Source organism: Hypanus sabinus, chromosome 4, assembly GCF_030144855.1.
Source record: "Hypanus sabinus isolate sHypSab1 chromosome 4, sHypSab1.hap1, whole genome shotgun sequence".
Classification (NCBI taxonomy): domain Eukaryota; kingdom Metazoa; phylum Chordata; class Chondrichthyes; order Myliobatiformes; family Dasyatidae; genus Hypanus; species Hypanus sabinus.
In genome coordinates this window covers 48,433,960-48,445,975 of record NC_082709.1, presented here as the reverse complement: position 1 = coordinate 48,445,975, position 12,016 = coordinate 48,433,960, and the positions used below count along the sequence as shown (strand labels likewise).

The 12,016-nt window shown below is 43.3% G+C and overlaps 1 protein-coding gene across 2 annotated transcripts; it reads left to right on the top strand.

The window, feature by feature from the left end:
- The first annotated feature begins 3,004 nt into the window (after positions 1–3,004).
- On the top strand, positions 3,005–6,288 carry LOC132392732 (gamma-crystallin S-1-like). 2 transcript variants are annotated; one of them, XM_059967028.1, is made up of 3 exons: positions 3,005–3,013; positions 3,111–3,353; positions 6,013–6,288. In XM_059967028.1, the coding sequence occupies exons 1-3, from the start codon at positions 3,005–3,007 to the stop codon at positions 6,286–6,288; spliced, it is 528 nt and encodes a 175-aa protein (XP_059823011.1). The 2 variants fall into 2 exon arrangements, with proteins under 2 accessions (XP_059823011.1, XP_059823012.1); XM_059967029.1 differs by having other exon boundaries at positions 3,111–3,357; positions 6,023–6,288.
- The last annotated feature ends 5,728 nt before the right edge of the window (positions 6,289–12,016 follow it).

The window sequence follows — 12,016 nt, the reverse complement described above, 5'->3', positions numbered from 1 at the left end:
AGATTGGTATATGAATGCCCAGACTTGTATATTGCATTCCAGGTATTGTCCAGATACTGTCTCACACTGAGCTTATATAAATGGAGCAAGAATCCATCACTCAGATCCTCTTGCAATAAAGACCACATTACCATTCTCATTCCTAATCACTTACTGTCCTGGCCTGTTAGCTTTCTGTGATTAATGTATAGGGAGTCCTGGGCTTCTCTCAACTTGCTTTCTCTCATTGGTCCACAGACTCTATGGTCCATGTGCAAAGGCTTTAATCTTGAATTGCAGTACCTATCTATGATTTAAAGCAAAACTAATAGACAAATAAGAATCACAAAACAAATTGGGAAAACAAGAGAGCTGGCTAGATCTTCACTAATAGTTAGTACCAAGTTCATAGTAGTTGGTGGTAACATGAGGTAAATGGACATGAAATTCACAAACTACACAATATTGCCTGTGATTTGCCTCCACTCATTTAACACTATTGTTCAATGCCAAAACCTACCTGGTTCAGAAAAAATAAAACCATGGAAAGCCGAGCTTTAGAAGAGATCATTCAGTTGTTGAGCTTGCACTGTGGAAGGGGACCTGTGATGTCCCATGCCCCCATTTTTGTCCTTGCCAGCTCTGCACCATCACAAACCTGTCTTTTAAAATTAATTATCAGATCTACTTGCTTCAGCATTTTAGGAAAACTTCATAATTTGCAACTACTTCAGTTAACAACAATCTTGTCATACCCTCAAACTTTTGACAAAGGTTTTTAATCCAGATCCTTGATTTACTAATTCGCTTTCCAGAGGAAGTAGTAGAACAGTGTTTTAGCAACAGAGGAAAGATAAGATTGTAACATGTCATGATGGGTATTCAAGTTCCTTGCTCTCCATTGTCACTCATGAGCTGTGGGTTACACTGCAGGACCAGTGTTCATTGTCCGCACTCAGGAGGCACCATCCAGACTCTCTGGGATGCCTGTGGGAAGGAAGCTGTCATACTGCAGGAAGTTGCCTGTTATGTGGACTTCTCTCACTCTGTGAATGAGTGAGATCACATGCATGTCATGTGAGGGTGGAATATGTCTGGAAACTCACTATCAGGTGTTAGGCTGCCTTACTGATTGCTGGTGTTATCTTTCCAGGTATTACCTGCCAAGGCCTTCATCCTGTGGCACGGTAACATTAGTGGTTAGCGGTAATGCAGCAAAAGCAGTCACTGGTTGGGGTTCAGTTCCCACTGCTGCTGGAAGGAGTTTGTACATTCTCCCCATGATCATGTGGGTTTCTTCTGGTGCTCCAGTTTCTGTCTATTTTCCAAAGGCATACGATTAGGGTTCATGTGTTGTGGGCACGCTATGTTAGCACTGGAAGCGTGGTGACACTCGTGGGCTGCCCAGTCCATTCCTCACAGATTGGTCCGGTGCAAAATGATGCATTTCACTGAGTTTGATGCTTCAGTGAGCATCTTTGTGAGATCATAAGCCGAGTCCCTTAACGTGGTCACAGCCAAACTTGAGCTTATTGTCATATGCAGAAGTTCATGCTGTGTTGTACTATATTTTGTACAATATTGGATGAAGGTTGGAACAGTTCCAAGTAACGCTTAACTCTTTGTGAGCTCGCAGCATGTAAGATGTTTCTACAAGTTAAGCGCTGTAGGTTTGTTAAATGTTTGCTGAGAGCGGCTGGATTCTTTCTTGGCGTCAGTCATCAGTGGCATGAGGATGTCTGTTAATGAACACGTTGTCTGAATGAGAGAAACCATGCTAAGTTAACAGTATGAGAACAAAAGACCAAAGAGTTTGTCTGTCTCTGTGTGGCTTTCTCTACACTCATGGATCCCTTATTTATTTGGGAACCTTTTCCCTCGGTTCTTGAAACTTTACCTACACCAAGGAAATCGCAATTGGTGCCTAGGACATACGGTGGTTTCATAAGTCGGAATTTGGACTTCCCCAACAACAGCAACAATCAAATCCCCCGATAACAGTGGCAATCAAGTGGTAACTAAGAATCAGGAGCCCTATAATGTTTGTGGAAATCTTTGTAACACATTACATAGTATTATGTACGGAGTTCCTGTGCTTTCTATTTTAGGATAATAAATTTGACATAATTTACATTTCGTTGTGCTTGTACACATCTTACTACATCTCCTGGACACATAATTTGTTTGGATCGTTTGGGTCTGATCAACACAGGCCACTACACATGCATACACAGGCACAATAAAAGCTTATTTGCAGCAGAATCATAAGCACTTAGCATCACAGGAGAAACTTAAATTAAATACAGGTTTTACAAGAAAGAACAAAATTAGGACAAAGGTGTCCACTTTATGCAAAGTTCTAACTTCTGACAAACTTCTACAGATATATTATTGAAAGTGTCCTGACAGGTTACATGATGGTCAGGTATGATAATCGAACACTCAGCAAAGTAGTTAGCTGCCTAGGGTAGTGGACTCTGCCCAATACATCATGGTCACATCTCTTCCCACCACCGGTAATCCTTACAGAAGTCTTTTCCCAGCTGTTACATTCCTAAGCCATGTTAGTCTTTGGTCACTGTTGATTCTCAAGACTGAAATCATAACATAAATTCAAGGGATCTGGTAAGATTTCATACAGGTGAATATATTGGCAAGGTTGTGTTTGGCATGAGGGACAGCTGCCACATATCACTTCGAGTTCAGACGATGCCAGGATGTTCTACAGTCAGGCAAAATCATCACTTCGGATAATGTAGAGTGATCATTGCAAATCATTAACAAATAAAGTGACAAGGCAGCAAAATAAAAAAAATCAGTGACACATCAGGTGTCTTTCAAGTATTTTTACACAATGAATTCTCACGTGTGTTTAATTAATACAGCATCTGCTGAATTTCAATCCCAAATCATTAGAATAACAAAAGTACAGCCTAGTGAGCCTTTCTGCTCAGCATATAAATACCCAGCTGTGCGAGGCAGTTCTACGCTCACACTCAGTTACTCAGTCAACTGCAAGCTCAAAATGGGAAAGGTAAGGGGAATTTTGTCTAAGACATGTATTAAACATTTTTAGAGTATCTTTGCTATTTAGTGTACCTACCAATTTATAAACCAATTTCTTCCCACAGATCATCTTCTACGAGGACAGGAACTTCCAGGGTCGGCACTATGAGTGCAGCTCCGACTGTGCCGACCTCTCCCCTTACTTCAGCCGCTGTAACTCCATCCGCGTTGAGAGTGACTGGTGGGTGTTGTACGAGAGACCCAACTACATGGGATACCAGTATGTCCTGAGCAGGGGAGAGTATCCTGACTACCAGCGCTGGATGGGATTCAATGACTGCATTGGATCTTGTCGTAGCTACCCACCTGTAAGTTCCTATTTCTTGGTTTTTATGTTTTACCCAGAACGAAGAGTAGGAAAGGACATGTTGCTTGATACTTCATTTCTCTTTATCAACTGTGAAAAGATTTTGGATGTTTCTATATATATTTAGTAGTTGGAAAAGATATATCTAATTAACCTCATCTTTATAATAAAACTGAAGACATGCAACTTTGATCCTGGAACAAAGTGTTCTCTATTTAGTATCTACAGGCAAGGTAGTCAGCACATAACTAAAGCTGAAGCACCATTTGATAAATTGTCACAGTAATTACGTAAGAACTGGAAGATGAATTATTTGATCGGAGTACAGAGAGTAAATGGATCATCTACAGAACGATTTATAACCTGATTTCACCTTTCACAATTCTTTCAACTATGCTAAAAATAACCTTAAAATTAAATGGGGGAAATGCCATCAAACTGAACCTGAGAATTAGATATCACTAATCAACTTATCCAATGTATTTTCCAAAATGGAACCAATCAATCAGACCCTGAAGTAAAGATACAAGGAGTCTGAAATTAAAGCAGGAAGACTGCAAATACTCTGCAGTTCTGGCATTCTCAGATTGATATGCTTTAGCTTGCAGAGGAACAGAATTTCATCTTCTGGCTTGGCATGTTACAGCCCTCAGAAGTCAATACTAAATTCAGTGACTTTAGACAACCAACCTCTCCTCTTACATATCAGAACAAATCAGCTCAAATGAAAGGTTATCAACTGAAAATCTTGATTCAGCACATTACAGGCCCTTCGGCCCACAATGCTGTGCCAAACATGTACTTATTGCAGAAATTACCTAGGGTTACCTATAGCCTTCTATTTTTCTAAGCTCCATGCATCCATCCTAGAGTCCCTTAAAGGACCCTATTTATCTGCCTCCACCACCATCACTAGCAGCCAATTCCACACACTCACCACTCTCTGCATAAAAAAAACTTACCCCTGATATCTCCTGTGTACCTACTTCCAAGCACCTTAAAACTGTGCCCTCTTGTGCTAGCCATTTCAGCCCTGGGAAAAAGTCTCTGACTATCCACACGATCAATGCCTCTCACCATCTTATACACCTCTATCAGGTCACCTCTCATTCTCCATCACTCCAAGTTCACTAAACCTGTTCTCATAAGGCATGCTCCCCAATCCAGGCAACATCCTTGTAAATCTCCTCTGCACCCTTTCTGTAGTTTCCACATTCTTCCTACAGTGAGGTGACCAGAACTGAGCACAGTACTCCAAGTGGGGTCTGACCGGGCTCCTATATAGCTGTTACATTACCTCTCAGCACTTGAAATCAATCCCACGGTTGATGAAGGCTAATACACCATATGCCTTCTTAACCACACAGTCAACCAGCTTTGAGTGTCCTATGGACTTGGACCCCAAGATCCCTCTGATCCTCCATACTGCCAAGATTCTTACCAGAAACACTATATTCTGCCATTGTATTTGACCTAGCAAAATGAACCACCTCATATGGTTATAACCATATAACCATATAACAATTACAGCATGGAAACAGGCCATCTTGGCCCCTGTAGTCCGTGCCAAACACTTACTCTCACCTAGTCACACCGACCTGCACTCAGCCCATAACCCTCCATTCCTTTCCTGTCCATATACCTATCCAATTTTTCCTTAAATGACAATATTGAACCTGCCTCTACCACTTCTACTGGAAGCTCATTCCACACAGCTACCACTCTCTGAGTAAAGAAATTCCCCCTCATGTTACCCCTAAACTTTTGCCTCCTTACTCTCAACTCATGTCCTCTTGTTTGAATCTCTCCTACTCTCAATGGAAGAAAACCTATCAACATCAACTCTGTCTATCCCCCTGATAATTTTAAATACTTCTATCAAGTCCCCCCTCAACCTTCTACGCTCCAAAGAATAAAGACCTAACTTGTTCAACCTTTCTCTGCAACTTAGTTGCTGGAACCCAGGTAACATTCTAGTAAATCTCCTCTGTACTCTCTGATCTGGGTTGAACTCCATCTGCCACTTCTCAGCGCAGTTTTACATCCTATTGATGTTCAATTATAAACTCTGACAGCCCTCCACACTATTCACAACACTCCCAATCTTTGTGTCATCAGTATTCATTAGGGTTCTCTGGAATTCTCTTTTATTTCAGATTCCCAGCCACCTACAGCTTTATTGATATTGCTTTCTCTCTCGTCTGCTCTATTCATTTCTTTTGGACAGAGACCATCAAGGCTTCATCACCCTTTCTCATTCTGTGGCATCATCACTTGCACCATTCAGCCTCCCTTATTCACCAACCTATTATGGACATTTCTTCATTCTTCTTATCCCCCTCCCTTTAACACTCAATTAGCATTAACTGTTGCTCCCTCCTCAGCTGCCATTTGGCCTGCAGGCTTTTCCACCTTGTTATAATTTTATTTGATGTTTTTGGCAATTCTTTGCTTTTCTCACTCAAGTCATGTGTCAAATAGATGCTGACATCAACTATCAAACAATAATTGTTTCCACAGATCTTACTGCACCATCTTTCGTGGTTCAGAAACTTATCCACACCCTAGACACCCAACCCCATCTGTCCTCCTGCTTCATCTGGAAATTGGAATAGATTATTCTTAGCGTCAGCCCAATTATACTCTTCTTTCTATTCCAGTACCGTGGAGGCATCTACAAGATGAGGATTTATGAGAGGCCTGACTTTGCAGGGCAGGTGATGGAATTCATGGATGACTGTCCCTCTGTCTACGATCGTTTCCGTTACCGTGACATCCACTCCTGTCAGGTGATGGATGGCTACTGGATCTTCTATGAGCAGCCCAATTACCGAGGCCGACAGTACTTCCTGAGACCCGGGGAATACAGGAGATACGGTGACTGGGGCGGCTACAACTCAACCATCGGGTCTTTCAGGCGCATGAGGGACTTCTAGGTTATTGCTGCAAAGAATGATCTTACTTTCTGAAATAAGAATAATAAAGCATTATTCACTTCACTACTTTCATGAGTTTTCACTTATTGTTTGCAGATGAAAATTCTGAAATAAGAATAATATCTACTTCACAAAGAAAAGCAACCTCCTCTGCTTAGCTGAAATCGGGCAATCTTAATTATTAAATTAAGCATGAAGGATCCAGCTACCAGGGCTGATGTTATTTGACGCTGTAGTGTGTTGGATTCATCACCAAATCTTGTGTTGCTTTTCATGCGTTCCCATTAACCCCTTCCCCCTCCCCCACCTCCGCTGTACTACCCTCCCTGGCCTGCACGACCCTCAGAAAGCTAAAGCCCTCACTCAGGAAGAAGGTGCCTAGTCTGAGTGGCAACTCCAGCTGAGGCTTTGCTGCTTGCATGCCGAATGGCAGCAAATATTCTGACAGTCAACCATATTTAGAAAGGCAGAAATATATTTCAATCATTAAAACTTTAAAAAAATCTTAATGATGATTTTATAAATTACCCCAAACTTACGTGAATTAACTTAAAACATGAATATGAATCAAATTTTTTTTTTTTAAAAAGAAGACACCTTCTTTCACTTATCTATGTAGGGAGGCTAAATGAATGAGATTGCCTCTTGCAGTTTCCATAAATCCGTGAATCCAGGTGCAAAATGCTTGACCTACTCCCTCCCCCACCCCAGCACAATCAAGAATTGCTCCTGCACTAAAGGCCCTGTGTTGGGGTTAAGTGATGTGTGTGCTGCCTGATCCAATGTCTCATGCAAAAGCACCACCCTAAAATGTAGTGCCACCTCAATGTTCAGATGGTGCATCTGCCTGTTTGGAGCTGAATTCAGTTTGAATCCTAAAACTCCTGATTGGAAAACACAGAAACATAGAAAACATGCAGCAAAATACAGGCCCTTTGGCCCACAATATAGTGCCAAATATGTACTTACATTAGAAATTACCCAGTGTTACCCATATCCCTCTATTTTTCTAATCTCCATGTACACTGGAGGGCAGAGCTTAGTGAAAGTGGCACTAAATCGCTACTCCTTTGCTTGCATCTTCGGAAACAGCTCTGTTTCCATCTCCAATATCTCTATTTTTCCCTTTCAGGGTTCTTTTGAAGACCCTGACCTGGAGTTATACATTGACTTTGGTTCTTTGCGGCAATGGGACCCACACTCAGGGCTTTATGACTGACCATTATCTGACATGCCAAGGGTGCGGTCTACAGGCCTAGGATCTCGGGGTCTAGAGATGGGCAGATCAAAGGTCGGTGTCCCGACAGACCTGTGAGTCCTGGGAACCGGAAGATCTTTGGCTGTGTGCCCAGAGACCTGAGATCTTTGGGCACAGAGCTCAGAAAAAGCAACGCCATGGACTTTTAACATTGTAAACCAGCGAGTTGTTTGTTATGTTTCCCCTCTCGCTGCGAAACAGAGACATCTTTTTCTCCCTTATTAGGAAGAGAGAGAGCCTGTGGTATGTTGAACACTGGGTGAATGCGTTGTCTTTGGAGTACCGCAAGTCTGTGTCTTCGCTTCATGATTGAGTGCTCAGTGGTAGGTGCTGATTTTCACTGGTGGGGGAGGGAGGGGATCATTGCTTGCTGCTGCTTACACGTGAGAGGACGGGGAGCTGGTGGGGGAGGGAGGGGATCATTGCTTGCTGCTGCTTACACGTGAGAGGACGGGGAGCTGGTGGGGAGGGAGGGGATCATTGCTTGCTGCTGCTTACACGTGAGAGGACGGGGAGCTGGTGGGGGGGGGGACTTTGAGGCTCTAATAGTTAACTGTCATTCATTCATTCATTAGGGCACTCCTCTGTTTTCATGGATGGTTGTGAAGAAAAAGCATTTCAGGATGTATATTGTATACATTTTGCTGACAATAAAATACCTTTGAAACACTTGAAACCTATCCAGGAGTCTCTCAAACGACCCTATTGTATCCACCTTCACCATAGTCGCTGGCAACCCATTCCACGCACTCACCACTCTCTGCATAAAAAACCTACCCCTGACATCTCCTCTGTACCCACTTCGAAGCACCTAAAAAGTGTGCCCTCTTGTGCTAGCCATTTCAGCCCTGGAAAAAGCCTCTGACTATCCACACGATCAATGCCTCTCATCACCTTATACACCTCTATCAGGTCACCTCTCATCCTTCATCACACCAAGGAGAAAAGGCTAAGTTCACTCAACCTATTCTTGTAAGATATGCTCCCCAATCCAGGCAACATCCTTGTAAATCTCCTCTACACCCTTTCTATAGTTTCCACATCTTTCCTGCAGTGAGGTGACCAGAACTGAGCACAGTACTCCAACTGGGGTCTGACCGGGCTCCTATATAGCTGTAACATTACCTCTCAGCTCTTAAACTCAGTCCCATGGTTGATGAAGGCCAATGCACTGTACGCCTTCTTAACCACACAGTCAACCTGCGCAGCAGCCTTGAGAGTCCTAGGGACACAGAACCTAAGATCCCTCTGATCCTCTATACTCCCAGGAGTCAGAGAAGTAATACTATATTCTGCCATCATGTTTGACCCAACAAAATGAACCACCTCACACTTTTCTGGGTTGAAGTCCATCTGCCACTTCTCAGCACAGTTTTGCATTCTATTGATGTCCCACTGTAACCTCTGATGGCCCTCCACACTATCCACAACACCCCCAACCTTTGTATCATTAGCAAATTTACTAAGCCATCCCTGTACTTCCTCATCCAAATCATTTATAAAAATCACGACAAGAAAGGGTCCCAGAACAGATCCCTGAGGCACACCACTGGACACCGACCTCCATGCAGAATATGACCCATCTACAACCACTCTTTGCCTTCTGTGGGCAAGCCAATTCTGGATCCACAACGCAATGTCCCCTTGGATCCCATGCCTACTTACTTTTTCAATAAGCCTTGCTGAAATTCATATACACTGCATCTACTGCCCTACCTTCATCAATGGTAAAGGAGATAGAATTGTGATCACTATCTCCAAAAGGCTCTCCCACTGAGAGATGTAACACCTGACCAGGTTCATTTCCCAATACCAGATCTCTCCTCTTGAAGGCTTATCTACATATTGTGTCAGGAAACCTTCCTGAACATACCTAACAAACTCTACCCCATCTAAACCCCTTGCTTAGGGAGATGCCAAACAATATTTGGGAAATTAAAATCTTCCACCACGACAACACTGTTATTATTGCATCTTTCCAAAATCTGTCTCACTATCTGCTCCCCGATGCCCCTGTTACTATTGAGTGGTCGATAAGAAACACCCTTCGTGTTCCTAACTTCCACCCACAGAGACTCAGTAGACAATCCCCCCATGACTTCCTCCTTTTCTGCAGCTGTGACAGTATCTCTGATCAGCTGTGCCATGCCCCCAGCTCTTTTGATTCTCTCCAATAGAAAACATAGAAAACCTACAGCACAATACAGGCCCTTTGACCCACAAAGTTGTGCCAAAGATGTCCCTATCTTAGAAATTACTAGGCTTAGCTATAGCTCTCTATTTTACTAAGCCCCATGTACCTATCTAAAAGTCTCTTAAAAGACCCTATCGTATCCGCCTCCACCACTGTTGCCGGCAGCCCATTCCACGCACTCCCCGCTCTCTGTGTAAAAGAAGTTACCCCTGACATCTCCTCTGTACCTACTCCCCAGCACCTTAAACCTGTGCCCTCTTGTGGCAGCCATTTCACCCCTGGACATAAGCCTCTGACTATCTACATGATCAATGCCGCTCATCATCTTATACACCACTATCAGGTCACCGCTCATCGTCCATCGCTCCAAGGAGAAAAGGCCGAGTTCACTCATCCTAATCTCATAAGGCATGCTCCCCAATCCTGGCAACATCCTTGTAAACCTCCTCTGCACCCTTTCTACCCTTTCTTTCCACATCCTTTCTCTAGTGAGGCAACCAGAACATAGCAAAGTTCTCCAAGTGGGGTCTGACCATTGTCCTATATAGCTGCAACATTACGTCTTGGCTCCTAAATTCAATTCCATTATTGATGAAGGCCAATACACCATATGCCTTCTTAACCACAGAGTCAACCTGTGCAGCTGCTTTGAGCATCCTATGGACTCAGACCACCAAGATCCCTCTGATCCTCCACACTGCCAAGAGTCTTACCATTAATACTATATTCTTCCATCATATTTGACCTATCAAAATGAACCACTTCACACTTATCTGGGTTGAACTCCATCTGCCACTTCTCAGCCAAGTTTTGCATCCTATCAATGTCCCGTTGTAACCACTAACAGCCCTCCACACTAGCCACAACACCTCCAACCTGAGTGTCATCAGCAAACTTACTAACCCATCCCTCCACCTTCTCATCCACGTCATTTATAAAATTCACGAAGAGTAAGGGTCCCAGAACAGATCCCTGAGGCACTCCACTGGTGACCAACCTCCATGCAGAATATGACCTGTCTACAACCACTCTTTGCCTTATGTGGGCAAGCCAGTTCTCGATCCACAAAGCAATGACCCCTTGGATCCCATGCCTCATTACTTCCTCAATAAGCCTTGCATGGTGTACCTTATCATATGCCTTGCTGAAATTCATATACATTACATCTACTTCATCAATGTGTTTAGTCACATCCTTAAAAAATTCAATCAGGCTTGTAAGGCACGACTTGCCCTTGACAAAGCCATGCTGACTACTCCTAATCATATTATACCTCTCCAAATGTTCATAAATCCTGCCTCTCAGGATCTTCTCCATTAACATACTACCCATTGAATTAAGACTCACTGGTCTATAATTTCCTGGGCAATCTCTATTCCTTTTATTGAATAAAGAAACAACATTTGCAACCCTCCAGTCCTCCGGAACCTCTCCTGTCCCCATTGATGATGCAAAGATCATCACCAGAAGCTCAGCGATCTCCTTCCTTGCCTCCCAGAGTAGCCTGGGGGACATCTCATCTGGTCCCGGCGACTTATCCAACTTGGTGCTTTCCAAAAGCTCCAGCAAATCCTCTTTCTTAATATCTACATGCTCAAGCTTTTCAGTCTGCTGAAAGTCATCAGTACAATCAGCAAGATCCTTTTCCTTAGTGAATACTGAAGTAAAGTATTCATTAAGTACCTCTGCTATTTCCTCCAGTTCCATACATACTTCCCCACTGTCACACTTGATAGGTCCTATTCTTTCACATCTATAATCTTGCTCTTCACAATCCTTTCTGAAACATCTAAAGCCTGGCATTCTAAGTAGCCATTCCTGCCCCTGAGCCATCCAAGTCTCTGTAATGGGAACAACATTATAGCACCAAGTACTGATCCATGCTCTAAGCTCATCTGCTTTGCTCATGACAATCCTTGATTTAAATTAGACACATCTCAAACCATCAGTCTGAGCATATCCCTCCTCTACCACTTGCCTAACCTCCCTCTCATACCGTCTACAAGCTTTCCTGACGTGAGCCAACCACCTTTTTCTCTGTCTGTTCTGTTTTGTTCCCACCCCCCAACAATTCTAGTTTAAACTCTCCGCAATACCCTTAGCAACCTCCCTGCCGGGATATTGGTTCCCCTCAGATTCAAGTGCAACCCGCCCTTTTTGTACAGGTCACGCCTGCCTCTAAAGAGGTCCCAATGACCCTGGAATCTGCATCCCTGCGTCCTGCTCCAATCCTTCAGCCACACATTTATCCTCCACCTCACTCTATTCCTATACTC

What these genes read in the sequence shown, in the direction of transcription:
- LOC132392732 (XM_059967028.1), top strand. An exon ending in CTTGTCGTAGCTACCCACCT is followed by an intron (nt 3,354 to 6,012) that starts GTAAGTTCCTAT and finishes TTTCTATTCCAG; the next exon opens with TACCGTGGAGGCATCTACAA.